At 49.0% G+C, this 22541-nt stretch overlaps 1 protein-coding gene across 14 annotated transcripts in view; it reads left to right on the top strand.

Moving 5' to 3' along the window:
* The window catches only part of RAPGEF1 (Rap guanine nucleotide exchange factor 1), a 132143-nt gene extending 126424 nt beyond the window's left edge, over positions 1 to 5719 (top strand). For all 14 annotated transcript variants that reach the window (XM_086684338.1, XM_086684333.1, XM_086684331.1 and 11 more), the window contains 5 exons: positions 829 to 907; positions 997 to 1098; positions 2112 to 2209; positions 3252 to 3380; positions 3588 to 5719. In XM_086684338.1, the coding sequence (XP_086540464.1) occupies positions 829 to 907; positions 997 to 1098; positions 2112 to 2209; positions 3252 to 3380; positions 3588 to 3738 (559 nt within the window). In that variant the 3' untranslated portion in view covers positions 3739 to 5719. The remainder of the gene's footprint in view (positions 1 to 828; positions 908 to 996; positions 1099 to 2111; positions 2210 to 3251; positions 3381 to 3587) is intronic.
* The last annotated feature ends 16822 nt before the right edge of the window (positions 5720 to 22541 follow it).

The following is a 22541-nucleotide window of genomic DNA, read 5'->3' as shown; positions in this document are numbered from 1 at the left end:
GTTAATACTTTAAGCCCTGAATTCTTAGCACAGAATGAGGTCCGAAGTGTTTACACTGTAATGTGTAACAGAACTGTTAGCTTTTCTAGATGTGACTCAGAGGTGCCCATGGCCTCTCGGCATCGGACGGAGGATGTTCAGAGCGTGGCAGCCATGCGGCCTGCACCTGGCCCCGGCCACACCCCATCCACCGCTGCCACCGACAGAGCATCTAGTTGTTAAAAGGCTCTGGGGACTGCCTTTTGGAGAGAACGTGGGTCACCTCCCACTTTGCTGGTTTTTCTCCTCAGCTCAACTGTAGCAAGCCTCCGTGGGGCGTCCTCAGGGGTTCCAAGGAGGAGGTGCAGGCGGGGCGCTTCAGAGCCACGGTCCTCAGGGTGTGCTCAGGACAGGCGCCTAAGACGAAGCAGGGGTGGCTCTTCCTCGAGTGGCTGCTGTGGCCCCTGTGACGTCCTCATGCAAGGCTGGCCTTTTGCTGGTCCTCAAGGCGGCCTCTTCCCCCACGTGCTCACTCGTCCCCTGGGCTAGTCCGGAGGCCACCTGAGGAGCACTTCCAGCCCCAGTGGTGCCCCGGCCCGTGCTCATCAGGAACTCTCTCCTTCGATGCTCCCGCGCCTCCATCTGGAGGACCCCGTCTTGGTGTGTGGCCTCCTGACTATCCCTGCGATGCCGCGAGCTCCTGGAGAGCAGAGACGGGGGCCTGTGCTTGGCGCCTCGGAAGCCCTGGGCACGCAGTGCAGGCATCCACATCCCTCTCCACCAGGACCACCTGGGGGTCTGGGAGGAGACTGTTCAGCTCAGTGGTCTCTCTCTCTTTGATTCACGCAGGGTCCGCTCAATAATCATGTTACAAGAAAAAGCCCAGGACAGGGAGCGGCTGCTGTTGAAGTTCATCAAGATCATGAAGGTAACCGCAGGCGCCCCGCCCAGAGTCTGCTCCTCTGGGCCCTGCCCAGCGGCCCCGGGCCCGCCTCACGGCCTCCCCTCCCTCCGCAGCACCTACGGAAGCTGAACAACTTTAACTCCTACCTGGCCATCCTCTCGGCACTGGACTCGGCGCCCATCCGCAGGCTGGAGTGGCAGAAACAGACCTCGGAGGTGAGTGGCTGCGGGGGAGGGAGGGTCTGCCTGGCCCCTGGTGAGCCAGCCGTGGCAGCAGGCACACAGATGTCTGCTCCGCACCCCCAACCTGGGTTCTCCGTGGCTCATCTCTGATCTTCGCGGTTGGTGCTGGGGTTGTCCCCTCACAGGGTCCTGCCGCCTGGGCTGCAGGCCCGTATCTGGGTCCCAGCTTCACCTGTTCCTTCCTCCCATCCACCCGTGCTCCTGGAGGGGCTGCTCTGGGCTGGGGGCCACACTGGTCACTGCGGACATACTGTGAACAGGCTAGAGATGTATTGGATGGTTTCTTTAGGGCAGGTGCCCCAGGGGGAGGGTGGGGTGGTCTGGCCTGGGGACGGGGAGGCCCCCTGAGGAAGCGTCCATCACACCAAGACCCAAGTAGGTCGAGTTTCCTGGGAAGAAGGAAATCCTGGGAATTCCTGTCAGAGGGGACGGGAGGGCACACACTGGGAGTTAGGCACCTTCAAGCAGCAGGACAGGGGCTGGGGAGGGGCCCTGCTCTGGACCATGAGGGCCTTGCAGGGAGGAGTCGGGCAAGGACCTGGACCTTTATCCTTGTGTCGAGAGGTTCCTTAAGAGGGGCAAAGCCCCTAGGGGCTGGGTGTCAGCTGGGCCACTCAGGTGTCATCTCAAGGGGTGACACAAGGGGACAGTATTGTAAGACAGTGTCGTACGGAGAAGTGTGGGACAGCCACAACAGCTGCTCCAGGAACACGTAGGAGGTTCCCGAGGGGGTGAAACATCGGGGGAAGAGACAAGCTGGGGGTGAGACTGGCAAGAACCCCACCCTGCGTGCCGAAAGGGCAGCTCGGGGAGGTCGCTGCCTCGAGTACAGGGAGGAGCAGAGGCAGGCTCGGGGCATGACGCAGGTCGCAGTGTGCTTCAGGAGAAGGCCACTTGGGCCCCCGGCGCTCAGCCGTGGCTCTGGGGTGCCGGGCAGGGAGGAGGGGCTGGCGTCCCCGCCCTCACACACTGTCCCGCCTGCCCAGGGCCTGGCCGAGTACTGCACGCTGATCGACAGCTCGTCCTCCTTCCGCGCCTACCGGGCCGCCCTCTCCGAGGTGGAGCCCCCCTGCATCCCGTACCTGTGAGTAGAGCCCCCCGCCGCCTCAGAGAGACCCTCCCTTAAGGGTTTCCAACCCAGACAGTTCTACTTCTAACTTTAAAACCAGGGGTGCCTGGGTGGCTCAGTCCATCTCACGGCTCGTGAGCTCAAGCCCCGCGTCGGGCTCTGTGCTCACAGCTCGGAGCCTGCAGTCTGCTTGGGATTCTGTGTCTCCCTCTCGCTCTGCCCCTCCCCCGGTTGTGCGCTCTCTCTCTAAAATAAATGCAAAAAATATTTTTTAAAAAGGGTTGCACCTCTCCCATCTCCCCATCCCATTTCTCTCCGCCCCACCCCCACCTCAGGGAGGGGTCGTCACCCTTGGCTGCACGTTACAGTAAGCTGAGGGCCCCGAGAGCACTCCACGTAAAGCAGCTCAGAGAGGGTTTCCCCAAGTGTGCGTACGGAATGGACTCAGCGGGGCTTTGGGGGAGAAGCATCTTCTGGGAAATTGCGGCAAAAATCAAAGTGGGACCGGTTTGTTAGCAGAGCCCTTAATAAGCTGGGACACGTTGGGAGTCTCGGAGAGAGGGGTAGAAGGCTCAGTGGTGTCCCGGGGCTGGGGCTGCCCTCAGGGCCCTCACGCTCGGAGATCCAGATCTTGCCACCACTGACCCTCCCTCTGCTGACTCGCCTTTCTGCCCTCACCGGCTGCCGCCGTGCTTTCCCGTTGGGGTGGCCGGCTGGGCTCCTGCGAGGGCGTCGTCTGTGCCCCGTCGCTCACCTCGTGGCTTTGTGTCCTCTGTAGTCAGAAGCACGTTCCTTCACCTGTTAAGCAGACCCGAGACTCGGTGGGGACGGAGGCCTGGAGAGCCTCTCTTTGTTATGTTCTTCCCGTTCGTTTGTTGACGTGACGAGGCTCGTCCAGCACCTGAGCTGGCTTTCCCGGGGACCCACAGCCCGGAGGTCGGGACTTCCCGCTGGAAGAGACGGACACTCCCAGACACGCTGCCCGGGTGCAGCCCACGGGCCCGAGCGGGCCCCGACTGCCGTCCAGGGCGGTGACAGGGCCTCTCCCTCCTCCCAGGGGGCTTATCCTGCAGGACCTCACCTTTGTTCACCTGGGAAACCCAGACTATATCGACGGGAAGGTGAACTTTTCCAAACGGTGGCAGCAGTTCAACATCCTGGACAGCATGCGATGCTTCCAGCAAGCGTGAGTACCGCCGCCGGGCCGTGAGGCTCAGCGCGCACGGAGACGGTGGCCTGCTTGTGCCCTGCACGGCACGTAGGAGGCGGCTCCAGAGCAGTTGGGGGGGGGGGTCCCAAGGAGCGGGGTGTCCTCCTGGGGCCTGCTTGGGGGCGGACGGTGCGCGCGGCCCCCACCGGCTCTGACTGGCGCCCTCCCTCCCCACCCCCCCAGGCACTACGACATCCGGAGAAACGATGACATCATCAACTTCTTCAATGACTTCAGCGACCACCTGGCGGAGGAGGCGCTGTGGGAACTGTCTCTGAAGATCAAGCCCAGGAACATAACGAGGAGAAAAACAGACCGGGAGGAGAAAACCTAGAAGCGGGTGGCGCGAGCGAGGAGAACACGGCTCGAGAGGGGCCCCGAGGGCGGCTCCGAGACCGGGAGGGACGTTGGACCTGTCCCCGGGCAGGCTGCACGCGTCCTGGCCCCGAGGCCCAGCCAGCCCTCGGCTGTGACGGGTGGGAGCCCCGGCAGCCTCCCGGCCCCGCGGGAGCAGACGCCAGGCCCGCAGTGGAGCCAGCAGGCGGGTCTCGTTCCCGATTTGTGAACCCCGTGGTGTTGGTTTCTGCTTTCACTTCTGTGTCCCCCTCCGCACCCCTCCCCCGCCTGGCAACAGCACAGGGATGTCAGCAGACAGGGTGGGGGCGGGGATGGTGGCCTCTTCGCCCCCCCCCCCCCCCCCCGGGTCCTAGGGTCCTGGATCTGCTGATGTGACACACAGGTAGAGGACCCTCGCAAGGCGGGGGGGGGGGGGGGGGGCTGGACTCCCAGTGACCTGGAATGAAGGGGACTTCCGGTCGGGTGGGCAGAGAGCAGAGAAGACCCGGGGAGGCTCCTTCCACTTCCCCCGCCCTGCTTTTTAACATGCAAGATGGCATGAGCTTCGTATGTGGCACCAAAAGGTTCTTCCGGCAGGTGGCCTTTCAGCAGGCCCAGAGCTGGTGCTCCCGTCACGGTACTGGCCCTCACGGTGGTCCCCCGTCTGTCCCTTCATCGCCCCTGTCACCTAGCACTCTGGGGAGTGGGCAGAGGGAGGAGCAAAGGAGGACTTCTGTTTTATCTGAGCTGGGGCCGGGAGCTCCCGGGGGAGTGAAATGTGGAGAGCGGAGGGGTGTTTCTGTCCTGGGGAAGGCCCGCGGCCCCCTCCTCTGTCACTTGCTGTGTGCCTTAAACTCCATCTCCCGTCCCCCCCCCTGCCCCGTGGGCTCCCCTCCTACCTGCCTCCATCGGATGGAGCCAGGGCTGCTCCGCCCTGGCTACGGCAGTGTCTACCCGGGGCAGGCTTGCTTTCTCCTCTGGCAGAGCGTCTTCCTTGTTGGAAACCCCTCTCGCTGCTGAGGTTGACGGTCCGAGGCAGGGAGCTCTCTGCACACAGAGGGGCCGGGCGGCTGCCCCCACGCCTCTCGTGTCCTGGTCTGTGGCTGAGCGCTCGCTTCTCCTGGGCTCAGGACTTGGTCAAGCAAATGCCGGGATCTAACTTCCTAAACGACCAGTCCCTTTGAGTCCCTCATGGGTTTCGAACAGCTCCCTTCACTTGTTTGTGGTCCTGTATGTGGAGGGGGGAACATCTGTGAAATGCCAGTGACGCCCCTCTGGTGGCGATCTTGCGGCCACAGGCCGGAACGTGTCACTTTCCTGTTTGAAGTGTGTGGTTCAGTGCTGAGGGTGGGCTTGCTTCCCACTCGGAACCTCTCGCTGCAGTCTTGTCCTCTCCCTTCCCGTCACGCCTCCCTCCACCCCAGCTCCGCTGGATGCTGTCGTGTGCACGCACGGGGGCCACCGCGCCACAAATAACTGACGCCGTGTCTCCGCCACACACGTGGTCAGGTGGGTGTCCATGGTCAGGGTCTGGCGACCGGCCAGGCAGGGGGAGGCAGTGTGGCGGGGACGAGGGGCCCGTGTGTCAGGGCGACCCTGTGTGAGGACCGCAGGGGCAACGTGTGCTTAACTTATTGGCTGACGGGCTTCCCACCCCGTGCCTCGCTGAGGCACCCTCGGGGCTCTGGGAGCTGCAGACCCTGTGCCGTCACCGCAGCCTGCCTGTGACTTTCTGCCTCGGGAGGAAAGTCATTCTCATCTGCAGGTGGGGCCGGGGCCAGCGGCAGGGCACGCACACGCCAGGTCAGCACGAACCCAGCTCTCCAGAAGCGCCTCCACACACGCCCCTGCCCCCGCGACGTTCGTTGTAAGATATATATATATCCCCCACTAACCTGGCTGATAGCATCTTCCTGCAGACATTTCAAACCTGTTAACTTTTATATGAGAGGAAAATAAACACAGACGAAAGCGTCCAAGCGACAGTCCGAGCTGCCTCCACACAGGCGGGGCCTCCGGCAGGATGCAGTTAACAACCCAGTCCTGGGGCCGGGTGGTTTTGGCAGGGGGGGATAGAGGTCACCAGCCCCTATCTGGGATTTTCCCTCCTAGGCCTGGGGCTCCAGAAGCAGATTAATGCACAAGCCCTATACTGCTCCCTCAAACCCAGCATCCTAAAAAAACTGAAATTTCCAAGGTCGAGTTCAGGGGGCACAGAGGTACCTAGGGCTACTTTCCAAAGCCCCTAAAGCTGGTCTCTGAAGGTGCACCCTCTGCAAGATTCCATCCGCCTGCCACTCACAAGGCAGCACACATGGGCTTGGAAACAGCCCGGTAAGTTCCGGTCTTTTCGATCTGAGGTGGGCTAGGTCTCCTCCATTTAAGGTGAGCCATGGGACTTCTTCCCAGCCTGTGTGTCAGCCCCCTTCACTGTCCTGCCCACGAGAAAGAAGAGAGGTCCTGAGTCCTCCACTAGCCGACGATACCAAGAACCAGCCTGGTCTGGCCCCACCCCCCCTGCAGGTGACTGGCAGGTAACGGGCCAGGTGCAGATGGGTGCACTGAGCCTGCCGACCAGAGCTGCAAGGCCTGGCTGGTACCGCCCATCCTGGTTAAATGCCTGGGCTCCACTGACACCCCCAGAGGGGCCTGGGAATCTGCATGTCTGGCCCAGCAACTCAGGATGCTCAGATGACCTGAGAAGGACCCTCCCCTAGCTGCCCCCACCCCCGTTCAGACCTTAGGTCCATGCGCAGGGCCAGTCTTCTGTGGGCGCAATGGCCTCGCACTGTTCTCTCCCGTCCTGGTTCCGCAGCTGATAAGCCCAGAGACCTTAGGTAAGCGGCCCCTTCTCCACTTCCTGGTTTCTGCAGCCGACAGTGGAGGTATTGTCATCTTCCACCTCATAAGGTGAGAGCCCAGCGAGGTAGGACCTGGAAGAGGTCTGGCAAGCTGCCACCTCCCTCATCACTTGCATACATGTAGATCCTGCGGACCAAGCACTCTGCAGACCCCTTCATTCAGTCCTCTTAACTGAAAATCCCCACAAGTGAAGTATTCGGGCCATGATGACAGCCCTGAAGAAGAGGCTCTTGACATTAAAGAAATTGAATCTGGTTTGAAATCCACTCACAGACATCAAGTCCAGACAGGCTTAACAGGTGATTCGTGCCAAACAAATAGCTTCAGGCTTACCTGCACACTCCCAAGAACAGAAGGGGAAACACTCCTCAACTCGTTCTGAGCGGAATACAGTCTTGACATCAAACCCAAGACAACCGTCCAAAAAAACTACAGGCAAATACTTGCACGAAACTTCTAAAATAATCTCGGCAACCCCAAGCCAACAGTGTGTAAAAATCAGCACTCTCCCTTGGGTGCAGGGACGGAATGCCTGTACGCCGGTGAATGGACTAGACCTCGTGCACTAGATGCCTTTTTCGGGTGCTCCCATCTGGCCGCCTCTCCTTCCCGGGCGCAGGGGAACACTCTGCTTCCCAGCCCCTCGCAGGCAGGCCCCTCAGAGCCAGACATGTGTCCCCGTGGGCCGGGCACAGCATGGGTGCCACCTTCATGCCCGCTCTTTCCTCGCCGTGACACCCTTAGATTCCCAGCGCAAGATGGCAGAGTTCCAAGTTTCCAAGGGAAACCAGACCGGGGCCGCCCCCACTAGACCTGACATGGAGAAAAAACGAACTTGTGCTAAGCCTCGGAGATTTCAAGGTTCGTAAGGTCTCCTGACACGGCCTGGCCACTCCTGAATGAAACATGCTAACGAAGAACGCCATATAATCCCCTCAGTCGTCATTAGGACCTTTGTTAGAAATGCAACACCCATAAATTTTGTTTAAAACTCTTAGAAATCAAAACCTTTCTTAATCTGGTAAAAGTTACCTTCCAAAATCCAATGCAAACATTATACTTAACGTTGGAATACTCAGAGCAGCTCCTTTAAAATCAGAACGAGGGAAGAATCCTACCGCCACGTTGTCTACTTGTACTGGAGATCCTAGTGAATGCCACTGGAAAAGAAAAATAAGGGATTACTAAGCAAATCTACCAGGCGGCCTGGCTGGCTCAGTCGGTAGAACATGTGACTTTTCATCTCAGGGTCGTGAGTTCAAGCCCCACATTGGACATAGAGCCTACTTTAAAAAAGAAAAAAAAGAAATGGTGCATCTGGGTGGCTCAGTCGGTTAAGTGTCCGACTTCGGTCTAGGTCATGAGCTCTCCATTCCAGAGTTCAAGCCCTGTGTCGGGCTCTGTGCTGACAGCTCAGAGCCTGGAGCCTGTTTCAGATTCTGTGTCTCTCTCTCTCTCTCTCTCTCTCTCTCTGCCCCTCCCCTTCTCGTGCTCTGTCTCTCTCTCAAAAAAAAAAAATAAATATTAAAAAAATTTTTAAAAACTTAATCTACCAAGATAGCTGTACAGTCAGATAAAAGATTGAATATGTTCCTATATACAGTCAGTAATTAAAAAACAATTCTTAAAAGATCCCATTTATGCTATCACAAGTCTATAAGGTACGAGGTACTTCAAAGGACCTTTGTCCTAGCAAAGGACACCTATATATAAAGCAAGTATTAACAGACCTAAAGGGGGGAAGGGACAGCAATAGAATAACACAGGATTTAAGTGCCCCACTCACATCAACGGACAAATCATCCAAATAGAAAACCAACAAGGGGCCATCAGCCTTAAAGGACACAGGAGACCAGATGGACTTAAATCCAACGTGCCATCCAAAAGCAACAATACACCATTTCAAGCTCTCGTGGAAGGAACAGAGAGATTAGGCCACAAAACAAGCCTTAATGAATTTAAGATTGAAATCCTGTCAAGCATCTTTTCTGACCAGAATCCGACTAGAAATCAGTTACAAAAAGAAAACTGGAAAAGCGTTCTGCCAAGAGTAAACAACACATTACTACTGCACGACCACTGGTTCCAAGAAAAAATCCAAAAATACCTTGAAGAAATGAAAACAGAAATACAGCATGCCAAACGTGTGCGGCACAGCAGATGCGGTTCTGAGAGGGGTGGTGACAGGTAGAGATTAAAACAACCCGGCTTTACCGTCAAGGAGCTAGAAAAAAGAACAAACGAAGCCCAAAGTTAGGAGAAGGAAGGAAACGAAGATCAGAAATCCATAAAATTGAAACTAAAAAGATAACAGGAAAGATGAATGAAACGAAGAGCTGGTCCTTTGAAAAGATGAACAAAATAGACTCACCAACAGAGTACTCAATCTAATGAAAATGTTACAGCTAAAAAAGGCGAGGGGTGGGGGAGGGGCACCTGGCTGGCTCAGTGGGTAGGGCAGGCAACTCTTGACCTTGGGATCATCAGTTCAAGCCCCACACTGGGTGCAGAGCTTAAAAATTGATGTTATAACCGATACCACAGAATCAGAGGGTCATAAAGACAACCAAGAACACCCATATGCCAACAATTTGACAGTCTAGAAGAGGTGAATAAATTCCTAGAAATATATAACCTACCAAGACAAAATCATGCGGGTGTAGAAAATAGGAACAGGGGCACCTGGGTGGCTCAGTCAGTTAAGCGTTGGACTCTTGATTTCAGGTCAGATCATGATCTCACTATTTGTGGGATCAAGCCCCACATCAGGCTCCACGCTGACAGAATGGAGCCTGCTTAGGATTCTCGCTCCCTCTCTCTGTGCCCCACCCCACTTGTGCTCTCTCTCTCGCTCTCTCTCAAAATGGTAAGGTCAGTTCATTCACCAAAAACCTCCCAATAGGAACACCTGGATGGCTCAGTCAGTTAAGTGTCTGACTCTCGATCTCAGCTCAGGTCATGATCTCACAGTTCATGAGTCCGAGCCCCATGTCAGGTTCTGTACTGACAGTGTGGAGCCTGCCTGGGATTCTCTCTCTCTGCCCCTCCCTCACTCGCACACGCACACACTCTCTCGCTCTCAAAATAAACTAAAAAACAAAACAAAAAAAAAAACCTCCCAACAAATGAAAGTCCAGAACCAGATGGCTTCACTGGTGAATTCCACCTAACATTCCAAGAATGAACACCAATTCATCTCAAATGCCTTCAAAAAATAGAAGAGGAGGGAAGACTTCCACATCCTTTTGTGAGGCCAGCCTTACCCTGCGACCAAAACCAGGCCAGGGTGCCACAGGAAAACCACAGGCCAATGGCCCTGATCCACATAGATGCAAACCTCCTCAATAGAATGTTAGCAAACCAAATTCAGCAATATATTAAAAGGATCTGGGGCGCCTGGGTGGCACAGTTGGTTAGGCGTCCGACTTCAGCCAGGTCACGATCTCGCGGTCCGGGAGTTCGAGCCCCGCGTCGGGCTCTGGGCTGATGGCTCAGAGCCTGGAGCCTGTTTCCGATTCTGTGTCTCCCTCTCTCTCTGCCCCTCCCCCGTTCATGCTCTGTCTCTCTCTGTCCCAAAAATAAATAAACGTTGAAAATTTAAAAATAAAAATAAAAAAAAATAAATAAAAGGATCATGCGCCATGACCCAAGTGGAATGAGATTCCAGGGATGATTCAGTATACACAAAAATCAATGGGATACACTCCCTACGTTAACAAAATAGAGGGAAAAAATCCTAAACTCATCTCAATAGATGCAGAAAAAGTATTTGACAAAATTCAACATCCATTTATGATAAAAACTCAACAAAAGTGGGTACAGAGGGAATACACCTCAGCATAATAAAGACCACCATATAGGACAAGCCCACAGCTAGCATCATACTCACTGGTGAAAAGTTGAAAGCTTTTCCTCTACGATCAGGAACAAGTCAAGGATGCCCACTCTCAACACTTTTATTCATAATAGTATTGGAAGTGCTAGCCCCAACAATTAGACAAAAAAAATAAATAAATAAAAGGCATCCCCATTGAAAAAGAAGAAGTAAAACTATTTGCAGATGACAGGATATATTTTTTTTTCTTTTTTAATGTTTATTTACTTTTGAGAGACACAGCATGAGCAAGGGAGGGGCAGAGAGAGAGGGAGACACAAAATCCAAAGCAGGCTCCAGGCTCTGAGCTATCAGCACAGAGCCTGATGCAGGGCTCAAACTCATGAACTGTGAGATCATGACCTGAGCCAAAATCAGATGATATTATACACAGATGATGTTATATACAGAATGTATCTGTATATATAGAATATATCATTTGCCCCTCAGATTATATACAGAAAACTCTAAAAACTCCACAAAAAACCTTAAGACTAATGAATGAATTCATTGAAATTGCAGGGTACAAAATCAATAAACAAAAATCCATTGCATTTCTATCCACTAATAATGAGCTATTAGAGAAATTAAGAAAATAACATAATTGCATCAAAAAGAATATCTAAAAATAAATTTAACCAAGAAAGTGAAAGACCTGTACACTGAAAATGAGAAGACATTAATAAAAGAAATTGAAGACAAAAATAAATGGAAAGCTATCCCATGGCCATGGGTCACAAGAATACTGCCAAAATGTCTGTACTACCCAAAGCAATGTACAGATTCAGTGCAGTCCCTCTCAAAATCCCAATGCCATTTTCAAAAGAAATAAAGAGATCCTCAAACATGTATGGAACCACAAAATACCCCGAATAGCCAAAACAATCTTGAGAAAGAACAAAGCATCCCACTCCCTGATTTTATACCATATCAAAGAGATTATAATTTAAAACAAAGACACAAAAATCAATGAAACAGCCCAGAAATAAATAAACTCGTGCATATATGGTCAACTGATTTATAGCAGAGGAGCCAAGAATATACAAAGGAGAAATGAGAGCCTCTTTAATAAATGGCGTTGGCAAAACTGAACAGCCACGTGCCAAAGAACAAAGTGTCCACTATCTTACACCATACACAAGAATTAACTCAAAGTGGACTAAAGACCTGAACTACGACCTGAAACCATAAAACTTCTAGAGGAAAATACAGGCAGAAAGCTCCTTGACATCAGTCTTGGCAATGACGTTTTGGATTTAACACGAAAAGCAAAAGCAACAAAAAGTACAAATGAGCAAGCAGAACTATACCAAACTAAAAACGCTGCTACACAGCCAAAGAAACCATCGACAAGGTGAAAGACAACTGAATGGGAGAAAACACTTGCAAATCGTACCTGATAAGGGACTAATATCCAAAATATATAAAGAACCCCTACAACTTACTAGCAAAAAACCATGTGATTTAAAAAATGGGCAGAGGATCTGAAGAGACATTTTTCTAAAGAAGACATACAAATGGGGGCACCTGGGTGGCTCAGTCGGTTGAGCATCCAAGTTCGGCTCAGGTCATGATCTCACGGTCTGTGAGTTCGAGTCCCGTGTTGGGCTCTGTGCTGACAGCTCAGAGCCTGGAGCTTGCTTCAGATTCTGTGTCTCCCTCTCTCTCTCTCTCTGACCGTCCCCTCCCCCATTCATGTTCTGTCTTTCTCTGTCAAAAATAAACATTAAAAAAAAATTTTTTTAAGAAGAAGACCTACAAATGGTCAACAGGCACATGAAAAGATGCTCCGAATCACTCATCATCAGGGAAATACAAATCAAAACTGCAGTGAGATACTGCCTCACACCCATTAGGGTGGCTAGTACCGAATACAAGGCACAAGTGTTAGTGAGGATGTGGAGAGAAGGGAACCCTCGTGTCCTGATGGGAATGTAAACTGGTGTAACCACTATGGAAAACAGCACGGAGGTTCCCAAAATATTAAAAATAGAACTACCACGGGGCACCCAGATAAGTTAAGCACTCAGTCAGTTAGGCGTCTGACTTCAGCTCAGGTCATGATCTCGCGGTTTGTGAGTTCAAGCCCCGCACTGGGCTCTGTGCTGACAGCTTGGAGCCTGGAGCCCGCTTCGGATTCTGTGTCTCCCTCGCACTCTGCCCCTCCCCCGCTCACACTCTCAAAAAATGAATAAACATTAAAAAAATAAAACAAGGGGCGCCTGGGTGGCGCAGTCGGTTAAGCGTCCGACTTCAGCCAGGTCACGATCTCGCGGTCCGTGAGTTCGAGCCCCGCATCAGGCTCTGGGCTGATGGCTCAGAGCCTGGAGCCTGTTTCCGATTCTGTGTCTCCCTCTCTCTCTGCTCCTCCCCCGTTCATGCTCTGTCTCTCTCTGTCCCAAAAATAAATAAACGTTGAAAAAAAAAAAATTTTTTTAAAAATTAAAATAAAAAATAAAAAAAAAAATAAAACAATAGAATTACCACATGATCCAGAAATTCCACTTACGGATATTTGTCCAAAGGAACAAAAACACTAATTCGAAAAGTTCACTGCATGTTCTGGTGGCTGCCAGAGGCAGGGAGTGGAGGGTAGGAGGAGTGGGTGAAGGGGTCAAAAGGTACAAACCTCTGCTTATAAGTCTTGGGGCTGTAACATACAGCATGGTGACTGCAGTCAACACTGTGTTGCATACTTCAAAGTTGCTGACGATAGATCTTAAAAGTCATGGTCACAAGGAAAAACATTCACAACTATATAGTAATGACGTTAACTAGGCTTACTGTGATCATCTCACAGTATCATATATTGAATCCTTACCTCGTACACCAGAAATATAATGCTGTGTCTCAATTATACCTCCCTACATAAATTTAAAAAATAAGATTTTATTTAAAATATGAAGACTTTAATAAATTGAGAGATACACAAATTTCACGGACAGAAAGATTGGCTTTCTTAAAGATGTCAATTATTCCTCAGTTAATGTATACATTCAAAAGTATTCCGGAAAAAAGACCACAGGGATGTCATATGGTCCTTAATAAGTCTATTCTAAAAATGTATAAAAATTTCTACTTCTGGTAATGGCAGACTCAGTAATTCAGACCAGCCATCCTGCTAGAAAAGCTGTACAAAATATTTTTAATCACTGCCTAAATTCATCAGAAAGCAAGCAGCTGATGAATTACTGGGCCGGGATTCAGGGGAGATAGTAACCCAGAGAGGTGAGTCTGACATGTGGGACCACACAGTTCAAGGTGCCTGCCAGTTCCAGAAGAGATGGCTGAGAAGCTCTGTGGCACTTCTGACAAACGGGAATTTAAAATAAAAGTCCAGAACTCACCATGCCTAGAGTTGAGACCCCAAGGAAGCACCCTCCAGGTGGAAGGGAGACAAGTACATACGGGTCCTCCTGGGGACGGAGCCTGCTTCCAGGCCTCTCAATCCCCAAAGTGGACCGCTGGTGTCTCAGGCACCTGTCAGAAGCAAATACAAAGCCTCACTGGAGGTTAACATCATCCTAGGCCTCAGATTATTTCCTTAGTTTTTCATATACAATAAGAAATAACCAGGGACCCAAAGAGACAAGCATGAACAGAAAAAGACCCACAGGGGCTGGGATTTTGAAAGCACAGTGCCTGGCCTATCCTAGGAGTAAGGCGAGATTGAGAATTTAGGTGAATGACTGGAAAATACAGAGGACAAGCAGAAAATCCAAAACCAAAATAAACATTAACTGCTGAGAAGAACGCCATGAATATGTTGAACAGAATTAGTGACCTGGAGACAGAGGAGGAGCTACAGTCGTGGAATGAAGCATCAGGAGAGAAAAGGACAGACACGACAAGTAGGAAAAGACCTGGGCCTGCGAGGTCACAGCGTTAACGAGCGCCAGAACAGGAGGAAGGTTAGAGCAGAGACCGTGTACAGAGCAGCATTATTGTTCGTAACAGCCCAAAGTGGAAACCCTCTGAATGTCCACCAGCTCATAAGAGGATGAGCAAACGTGGTATTTCCACACAGTGGGATGCGGTTTAATAAGAAAATGGCCTGCCATGCTACAACATGGAGGGACCTCAAAAACGGATGCAAAAGACTGCATCTCACATGCTGCCATTTACATGAAATGTGCAGAAAAGGCACATCTAGAGACCAAAAGCCAGTCAGTGGGTGCCCGGGAGTGCCAAGGGATGGACGGCAAACGCACGAGGCGTCTCTGGGGTGTGGGATTGGTTTAAAAACCGGATCATGATGATGGTAACGCTATTAAAAATAATTGCACACTCAGGATGAGCTTACAATCTGTAAATTCTAGTTCAACAAAGCTATTTTAAAAAAATCACAATTTCCAAAACGGATTGTGCCAGTTTTCAATTTCCTGCTTTTCATGCCCAGGTCTACCCTTTACTTGCTGTTCTGTAGTGAGCAGTGTTTTGTCAGTGGAGAGCCCTGGAGGGACACGGCAGGACCGGGGTGGGGGCTGTGGTCATGGTGCTCGGGTCATTCTTGCTCTGCCCACGTGGCTGCTACAGGCGTGTCCGGGGAGACATGCAGCCAGGTACCCACACCCTGCAGCCCCCCAGCAAGCTTGCAGCTCAGCCCTGGCTTGGTAAGCACCTCACTGTGGCCCCCCAGACGTGGACCGTGCACATCTCGGGGAATGAGCCACCCTGCCAGCAAGTAAGTTCCCCACCCCCAGATCCACATGCACACTCACCTACCAGCATGGCCCATCTGTACCTCCAAGGGGTCAGTCCTGCTCATCCAGCTCTGACCCAGCTCTGGTCTGCACAACACAGTGAGTTTCTTTACAGCCACACCGGGAACTTCTGAATCCCAGCCTTGGGAACTGGGCCCTTCTAGGTTTGCCTTCCTTGGGTGGTCACCTTCAGCCCGAGGGTGACTTCAGCATTCTCTTTCTACCTTCACAGCTCTCTCCCATCATCGGTAATAGTTCTTTATATTAATCTTTCTCGCTTCAAATTACTCCATCGTTTACGTCTCCTGATTGGTCCTTGACTGAAAAAAAATCAAGCCCTAGATCGAAGAAGCTTTATCCCAAGCAGGATAATTAAAAAGAAATCTCTAAGCACAGCGTGATTCAACTTCTGAAAACTAAAGACAAAAAAAAAAAACCAAAAAAAAACACGAACACGTTAAGCAGAGAAGTGAAAAAAAGGACACATTGGCTTCAAAGGTACAGCAGTTAGACTCCTCAGCAGAAGCAGCTGGGACAGAAGTCGATGGGATGAGATCTTCAAATGCTGAAAGAAACCACCCACCCACCCACACTGCTCTCTCCACTCAAAATCCCTTTCAAGAGTGAAGGTAGAAACCGAGAGAGTGTCAGCCGAAACCAGGCTTCATCCTCAGACTTACGCCAAGCAAAGGCAAAACAGTGTTTTCGGGCAGAAGGAAGATGACCCCAAAATGGAAGGTCTGACATGCGAGAGGGAATCAACAAAAACCAGTTGACACGTAGATAAACCTTAATGAGCATTAACTGTATAAATAGTGTCTTTGGGGCTTAAAAGATCAAGAATCAACAGAGGGAGCAGGGGCGTGGGGCCCAGGAAGGGGATGCATGGAGGTATTCTTGAATTGCTTCTTGGATTGTCTAGGAAGAAGATACTAAAACACTTGACTTCGAGGGGAGCCTGGGTGGCTCAGTTGGTTAAGCCTCTGACTTCAGCTCAGGTCACGATCTCATGGTCCGTGAGTTCGAGCCCCGCGTCGGGCTCTGGGCTGATGGCTCAGAGCCTGGAGCCTGCTTCCGATTCTGTGTCTCCCTCTCTCTCTGACCCTCCCCCGATCATGCTCTGTCTCTCTCTGTCTCAAAAACAAATAAACTTAAGAAAAAAAAATTTTTAATAAATAAAAATAAATAAATAAATAAAACACTTGACTTCGAGAAGTCTGGAGTGCCACCTGTGACTTCTAGGGATCCACAGAAAGAAACCGTGAAAGGATGTCTCGTTGCCAGGCTGATGGGAAGGGATGGGAAAAACAACAATGGCCTATCCAGGAGGAGGCAGGAAGCAGAACACAGGTGGGACCAGTAGAAAGCAAACAAGATGCGGATTCAAACCCACTTTTTAACTACATTAAATAGAGGCACCCGGCAGGCTCAGTCGGTGGAGCCTGGGACTCTTGGTCTCAGGGCTGTGATTTCGAGCGCCGCGTTGGGTATAGAAATTACTTTAAAATCTTAAAAAAAAAAAAAAAAAAAAAAAAAAAAAAAAAAAAAAAACCAAAACACTAAATGGACTAAATTCTCCCACTGAAAGACAGGCCATCAGACTATTTTTTTTTTAATGTACATGCTGTTAACAAGATGTATCTGTCCAAAATATAAAGATACAGAAAGATTGAAAGTAAAAATTGGAGGGAGGGGCATCTGGGTGGCTCAGTCGGCTCAGGGCATGATCTCAGTTTGTGAGTTCAAGCCCTGCATCAGGCTCTGTGCCGACAGTACAGAGCCTGCTTAGAATTCCCTCCCTCCCTCTTGCTCCCTCCCTCCCTCCCCCTCGCCCACTCATACATGTGCACATGTGCTCTCTCAAATAAACTTAAAAAAAAAAAAGTAAAGGGGCACCTGGGTGGCTTGGTTAAGCATCCAACTCTTGATTTCAGCTCAGGTCATGATCTCACAGTGCATGAGTTTGAGCCCCGCAGCAGGCTTTGGTTGACAGTGCAGAGCCTGTGTGGGATTCTCTCTCTCTGACCCTACCCAGCTCACGCTCACTCTCTCTCAAATAAAATTTTAAAAAATTATATACATATATATACATTTAGACAGATATGTATATATCTATATATATGTAAAAACTGGGGAAAGATACATTCCACAAATACAGTCCCCCAAAAAGTTAGCATGGCCCTATCAATATCAGAAGTAGACTTTAAAGCCAAAGGCATTACTAGAGTTACAAAGACACAGCTGAGAATATATGAAGTACATTCAAACAAAAGACTTAGTGTTTAAATCTGTATGCATCTAATTACATAGCCTCAAAATATTTAAAGCAAAAGCCAGCAGAACTACAAGATCAAACAGACAAATCTGTGATCCTGGTGAGAGGCACTGACAGCCTGAATATGGGGCTTGATCCCATGAACCGAACTGTGAGATCGTGACCTGAGCCGAAATCAAGAGTCAGACATTTCACTGATTAAGCCACTCAGGTGCTCCCTGGTGAGAGGGTTTAACATACTTCTCTCAGGTGCATGTAAGAAATGACTCTTAATCTTATACAACACTTAAAAAGAAAGAAAAGAAGAAAGGAAAGGAAAGGAAAGGAAAGGAAAGGAAAGGAAAGGAAAGGAAAGGAAAGGAAAGGAAAGGAAAGGAAAGGAAAGGAAAGGAAAGGAAAGGAAAGGAAAGGAAAGGAAAGGAAAGGAAAGGAAAGGAAAGGAAAGGAAAGGAAAGGAAAGGAAAGGAAAGGAAAGGAAAGGAAAGGAGAGAAGGAAGGAAGGAAGGAAGGAAGGAAGGAAGGAAGGAAGGAAGGAAGGGAGAAAAAGCAAATGAGAAGCACTTCCCAACTCTTGTGATGAGGCCAACATAACTCTGATACCAAAACCATAACAAGAATGAAAATTTCAGACCACTTCACTCACGAACACAGATGTAAAAACTCCTAAATAAGACACTAGCCGAATCTAGTGATACATAAAAAGAACACATCATGACCAAGATGGGTTTATTCCAGAAGTCACTTTAATATTTGAAAAATCAACATTAACAAAATAAATCATAATTTTCTCAGTAGATACATGAAATTAATTTAGTAAAGTTCAAAATCCATGCACAATTTTTTTTTAACTCCTAGCAAATTAGAAATAAAAGGGTACTTCCTTAATCTGAAAAAGCTTTTTTATTTTTTAGTAATTGTTTTTAGGGTTTTTTAAATATTTATTTACTTTTGAGAGAGACACACACACAGAGTATGAGCAGGGGAGGCAGGGGCAGAGAGAGAGGGAGACATAGAATCAGAAGCAGACTCCAGGCTCTGAGCTGTCAGCACAGAGCCCAACACAGGGCTTGAACTCACAGACTGTGAGATTGTGACCTGAGCTGAAGTCAGACGCTTAACCCACTGAGCCACCCAGGCGCCCCTTATCTATTTTTTTCTTTTAAGGCAGAATGTTGAGAGCGTGACTTTTGAGACTAGGAGAAAGGTAAGGCTGCCACTGTCAGCACTTCTTTCCAGCACTGTTCTGGGGGGTCCCAGCCAGTGCAGGACAGCAAAACACACATACACACACATACACACACACACACACACACACACACACACACGTAAGGCTTCAAAAGGAAGACAATCCATTACACGTAGATAATATTCATGTGAATAAAAAATTCAACAATCTACAGATAAATTATCAGAATAAGTGGGCTTAGATTGCTGGATACAGAATCAATAATCAAGAATAAACTGTATTTCTGTATACTAGCAAGTAACAAAAGAAACAAAATATTTATAATAGCATCAAAAAATCAGATACCCAGGGATACTAACAAAATATGTACAATATTTCTGTACAGAAAACAAATTCAAAATCAAGGGGAAAAATTTTTAGAGATCTAAACAAGTAAGGAAATTCATCATTTTTGTTGGAAAAGTTAGTAAACATACCAGTTGTCACCAAATTAATCCATAGATTTAAAGCAATCATAGTCAAATCCCATTCTTTATTTTGGTGAAAATTGACAAGTTAATTCTAAAATTGATTATAAATATAAGTGAATTTAAATGTCCAAGACCCTTAAAGACAGTGGGAGGGCTTGACCTTCCCAATATCAACACTTACTCTCACGCTGCAGTAATGAAATGTGACAATGGAACAAGAAATAAACAAATGGACTTCCAGGTAGGTGACAGATCCAGATGTGAAAACACACAGTAAAGCTGTGGATCTAGAAGGCAATATAAGAGAATATCTTCATGACCTAAGAGTAGGGGAATTTTTATTAAGCCACAAAAAGCGTTATCCGTAAAGGAAAAGATAAATTTGTATATCTTAAAACTGAGGACTTCTTTTTATCAGATGACCCCGCACAGGGTGCAAAGGCGAGACTACAGGACTCGGTGCCAGAACAGATAAAGAACCCCCCTAGACTATTAAGAAGACAGGCTAGCATAAAATGGGCACAAGTCTTGCACAGGCACATGATAAAAAGAGATGGAAATCACTGATAAGCACACAATAAAAGGCTCAACATCTTTAGTCATCAGAGTAATGCAAGTTAAAGCCACAGCTCTCCCTGCCAGCAGCACTGAAACCTACAAGACAAATGGGGGGGCGGGGGAGGGGTGGCAGCATTTGCATCTCTGTTGCTGGGGGTGGGATGCAAAATGATTCAGCCACTTGGGGGTGCAGGTTGGCAGCACCTCACTGCACTTTTTAACAGATCCACAACGTCCTCAGGAAAGCCTGTCTTTACCACTTTCAGGTCAAATACTTCGAAGTCTAAGACTCTAAGACACACACACTCTAACATCTCTGAAGTTGGGATGCACCCAAATCAGGTTCTCCTCCGTTCCACTCCACTTTCGAACTTGCCTAGCTCCCTCTCCTTCGTGGTGCTCTGGCACAGCTGGTAACTACGCTGTCTGATAGATCCCACCGCACTGGACTGGAAGCTTCAGGAAAACAGACTTTGTTCACCACTGTAAATCCTAAAGCTGGAATTGCCAGGTCAAAAGGCATGCACGTTTTTCAGTTGTGTTTTCATTACACAACACACGAACACAGCTCTGTTTTAAAGTTCAGTAACATATTGCACAGACCCTCCGCTTCCTCCCGATCACCCCTCAAGGGCAGCCCACTGTCAGCAGTTTAGAATATATCCTTCTAGACTGTTCTTTGCACATACATGCATGTGAATACAGCGTGCATGTATTAATAGAGACCGTCTACTTTCCAGAAATACAGTGGCAGCATACACATTGGCAGTAGATGAGTTGGTGAGGGAGCCCTCACCAACTCTGGATGTATTCAGTCAATTCTTTACCCATGTGACAAGTGAAAGCCACCTCGTGCTTTAGATCCATATTTTCCTGATGTACAGGACTCGGTTCTATCAGTCTTTCTGGATGGTTTTCCAGATGTGAGCAGCCTCCCCTCTGTCCTGCACCAGCACCCTGAGGTTAAAGACATCCTCCTAGGCTTTCGTCCATCGTGAGTGCAGGGCTATTTTATACCTAGCTCTTTAACCCATCTGGAATTTGTTTTTTCATACAGTTATAATTACTCTTTCCAACCAGATAACTCTACTATAAGCCATCCTTGACTCTCCCAATTTAAATGCCATTTTCAAATATTAACTTCTCATACACACTTGGAACATTTTCTGGACTTCTGTTATTTTTTACTGATCTATCTCTGTGGCAAAGCCATGCTGTCCTGATCACCGTAGCTTTATGCTAAGTTTTAGTATCAGGTGCAGAAAGTTCCCCCCTCGTTAAACTGAAAAAAAAAAAAATAGCAATTGTTGCACACTTTCCTTCCATGTTAATTTTAAAAATATTTTGCCATAGTTTAAGAGCTTGGTTTCCTTTTGGGAACTCAATTAAATCTCTATTTAAGAAGGTTAGATATCTTTACATTATTACCTTTTCCTATCTATTTTGTCCAGCTTTTTGTTTTTGCCTTTTGGTAATTTTTTTAAAAATCGTTCATTTGGATCTGGATCTGTCTTGTTAAATATGTTCCTAGATTTTACGGTTTTTATCACTATTACGAGTGGAATGTTTAAATTTGTTCCACTTTTAACTGATTCTTGCTATTGACTATTTGTAGATTTTAAATTCAACCATTTTACTGAGTTCTCCAAATTTCTTTCATGGATTCTTGGATATTCTTGCTAAGGAATCATTGTCTCTTCTACTTTTTATACTACAAATCTCACTGTTGTTTTTTGCAGAAACTAGAACCTCACAGCCATGTTGAGTAGACACTAGAGGGCATCCACAGCTTGATCCTGGGTATATTGGCTTTCAATGGTTTTAGTAATTTTCCATTGAAATGTGCCATTTGCCGTCGGTACGTGTCCCAGCTTCAGCATCGCTGGGAGCTCAGTAGAAACGCAAAATCTCCAGTCTTACTTACTGAACCAGAACCTGCATTTCAAAAAGATTTCCTACATAAAGTTCGAGGAACACTGGTCTAGATGATTTCTTTCTATCTTGATTTTACTTAAGAGTTTAGTAAGAAAAGCTGTCGCTGTTGGGGTCTACCAAACATCGTTTGGCATCTACTGGTCCTTTAAAAAACGGAGCCCTCCTTTTTGGTGGCTACCATGCTTTCTAGTGTTTGATACCCTAATTCTAGACCAGCCCTGTGCCGACAGCAGGAAACCACCTTTCAACCACCCCCTAGCGTTGTCGCTCACCACTTACTTCCTCATCCTGACTCTTCAGCTCCCCAGAGCATCTCCAGGCTGAGATGGGACGTTCTCCTGCTTCAGGTGCGAGGACAGTGGGTGCTCAGAAATCACTTGATTTAACTTGATCTGTCATTCTGGTACGGCTCAGCTGGGGGGGCTGGGGGAGGCTTCCTCTTCTCCATGCAGATGCTTTTTTATCTTGCTGAATCACAGACCCCCCTGAATCTGGACACCTCCCCAGGAAAACGCCCATTAACGGCTTCCCCTTCTGGTTGGGAAACTCCTGGGTCCCTAAGCCCATAGTAACAGGCTTGCTCCCTGCTTTCCCAAAACCTCTGGCTGTGGGAGACCCTGGAGAAATCCCCACCATGGGTCCCCAGCAGCTCCACTCCACATGCTCACCACACACCAGGCACCATGCTGAACACCCACGGGCCCTCCACGGAGTCTGCCCACAACTCCAGGGGACAAGTTACACTGCCAGCCCATTTTACAGATGGGGAAAACACAATTTCCTCAAGAAGCCAGGAACTCCTTAAAGTCAAGGACTGTTCTTGGGGCTGGGACCTGGACAAGCCAGAAGGTCACTGCCGATCACAAGGCATGGAGGGAAGCCACGGTGGGGCCCCCACTCCCTGTTCCCTAAGCCTCTTCCTCTGCAGATGGCTCGAA

Source organism: Puma concolor, chromosome D4 (assembly GCF_028749965.1).
Source record: "Puma concolor isolate L17-30 chromosome D4, mPumCon1.1.hap2, whole genome shotgun sequence".
Lineage (NCBI taxonomy): Eukaryota > Metazoa > Chordata > Mammalia > Carnivora > Felidae > Puma > Puma concolor.
This window is presented reverse-complemented; position numbering and strand designations above follow the sequence as displayed.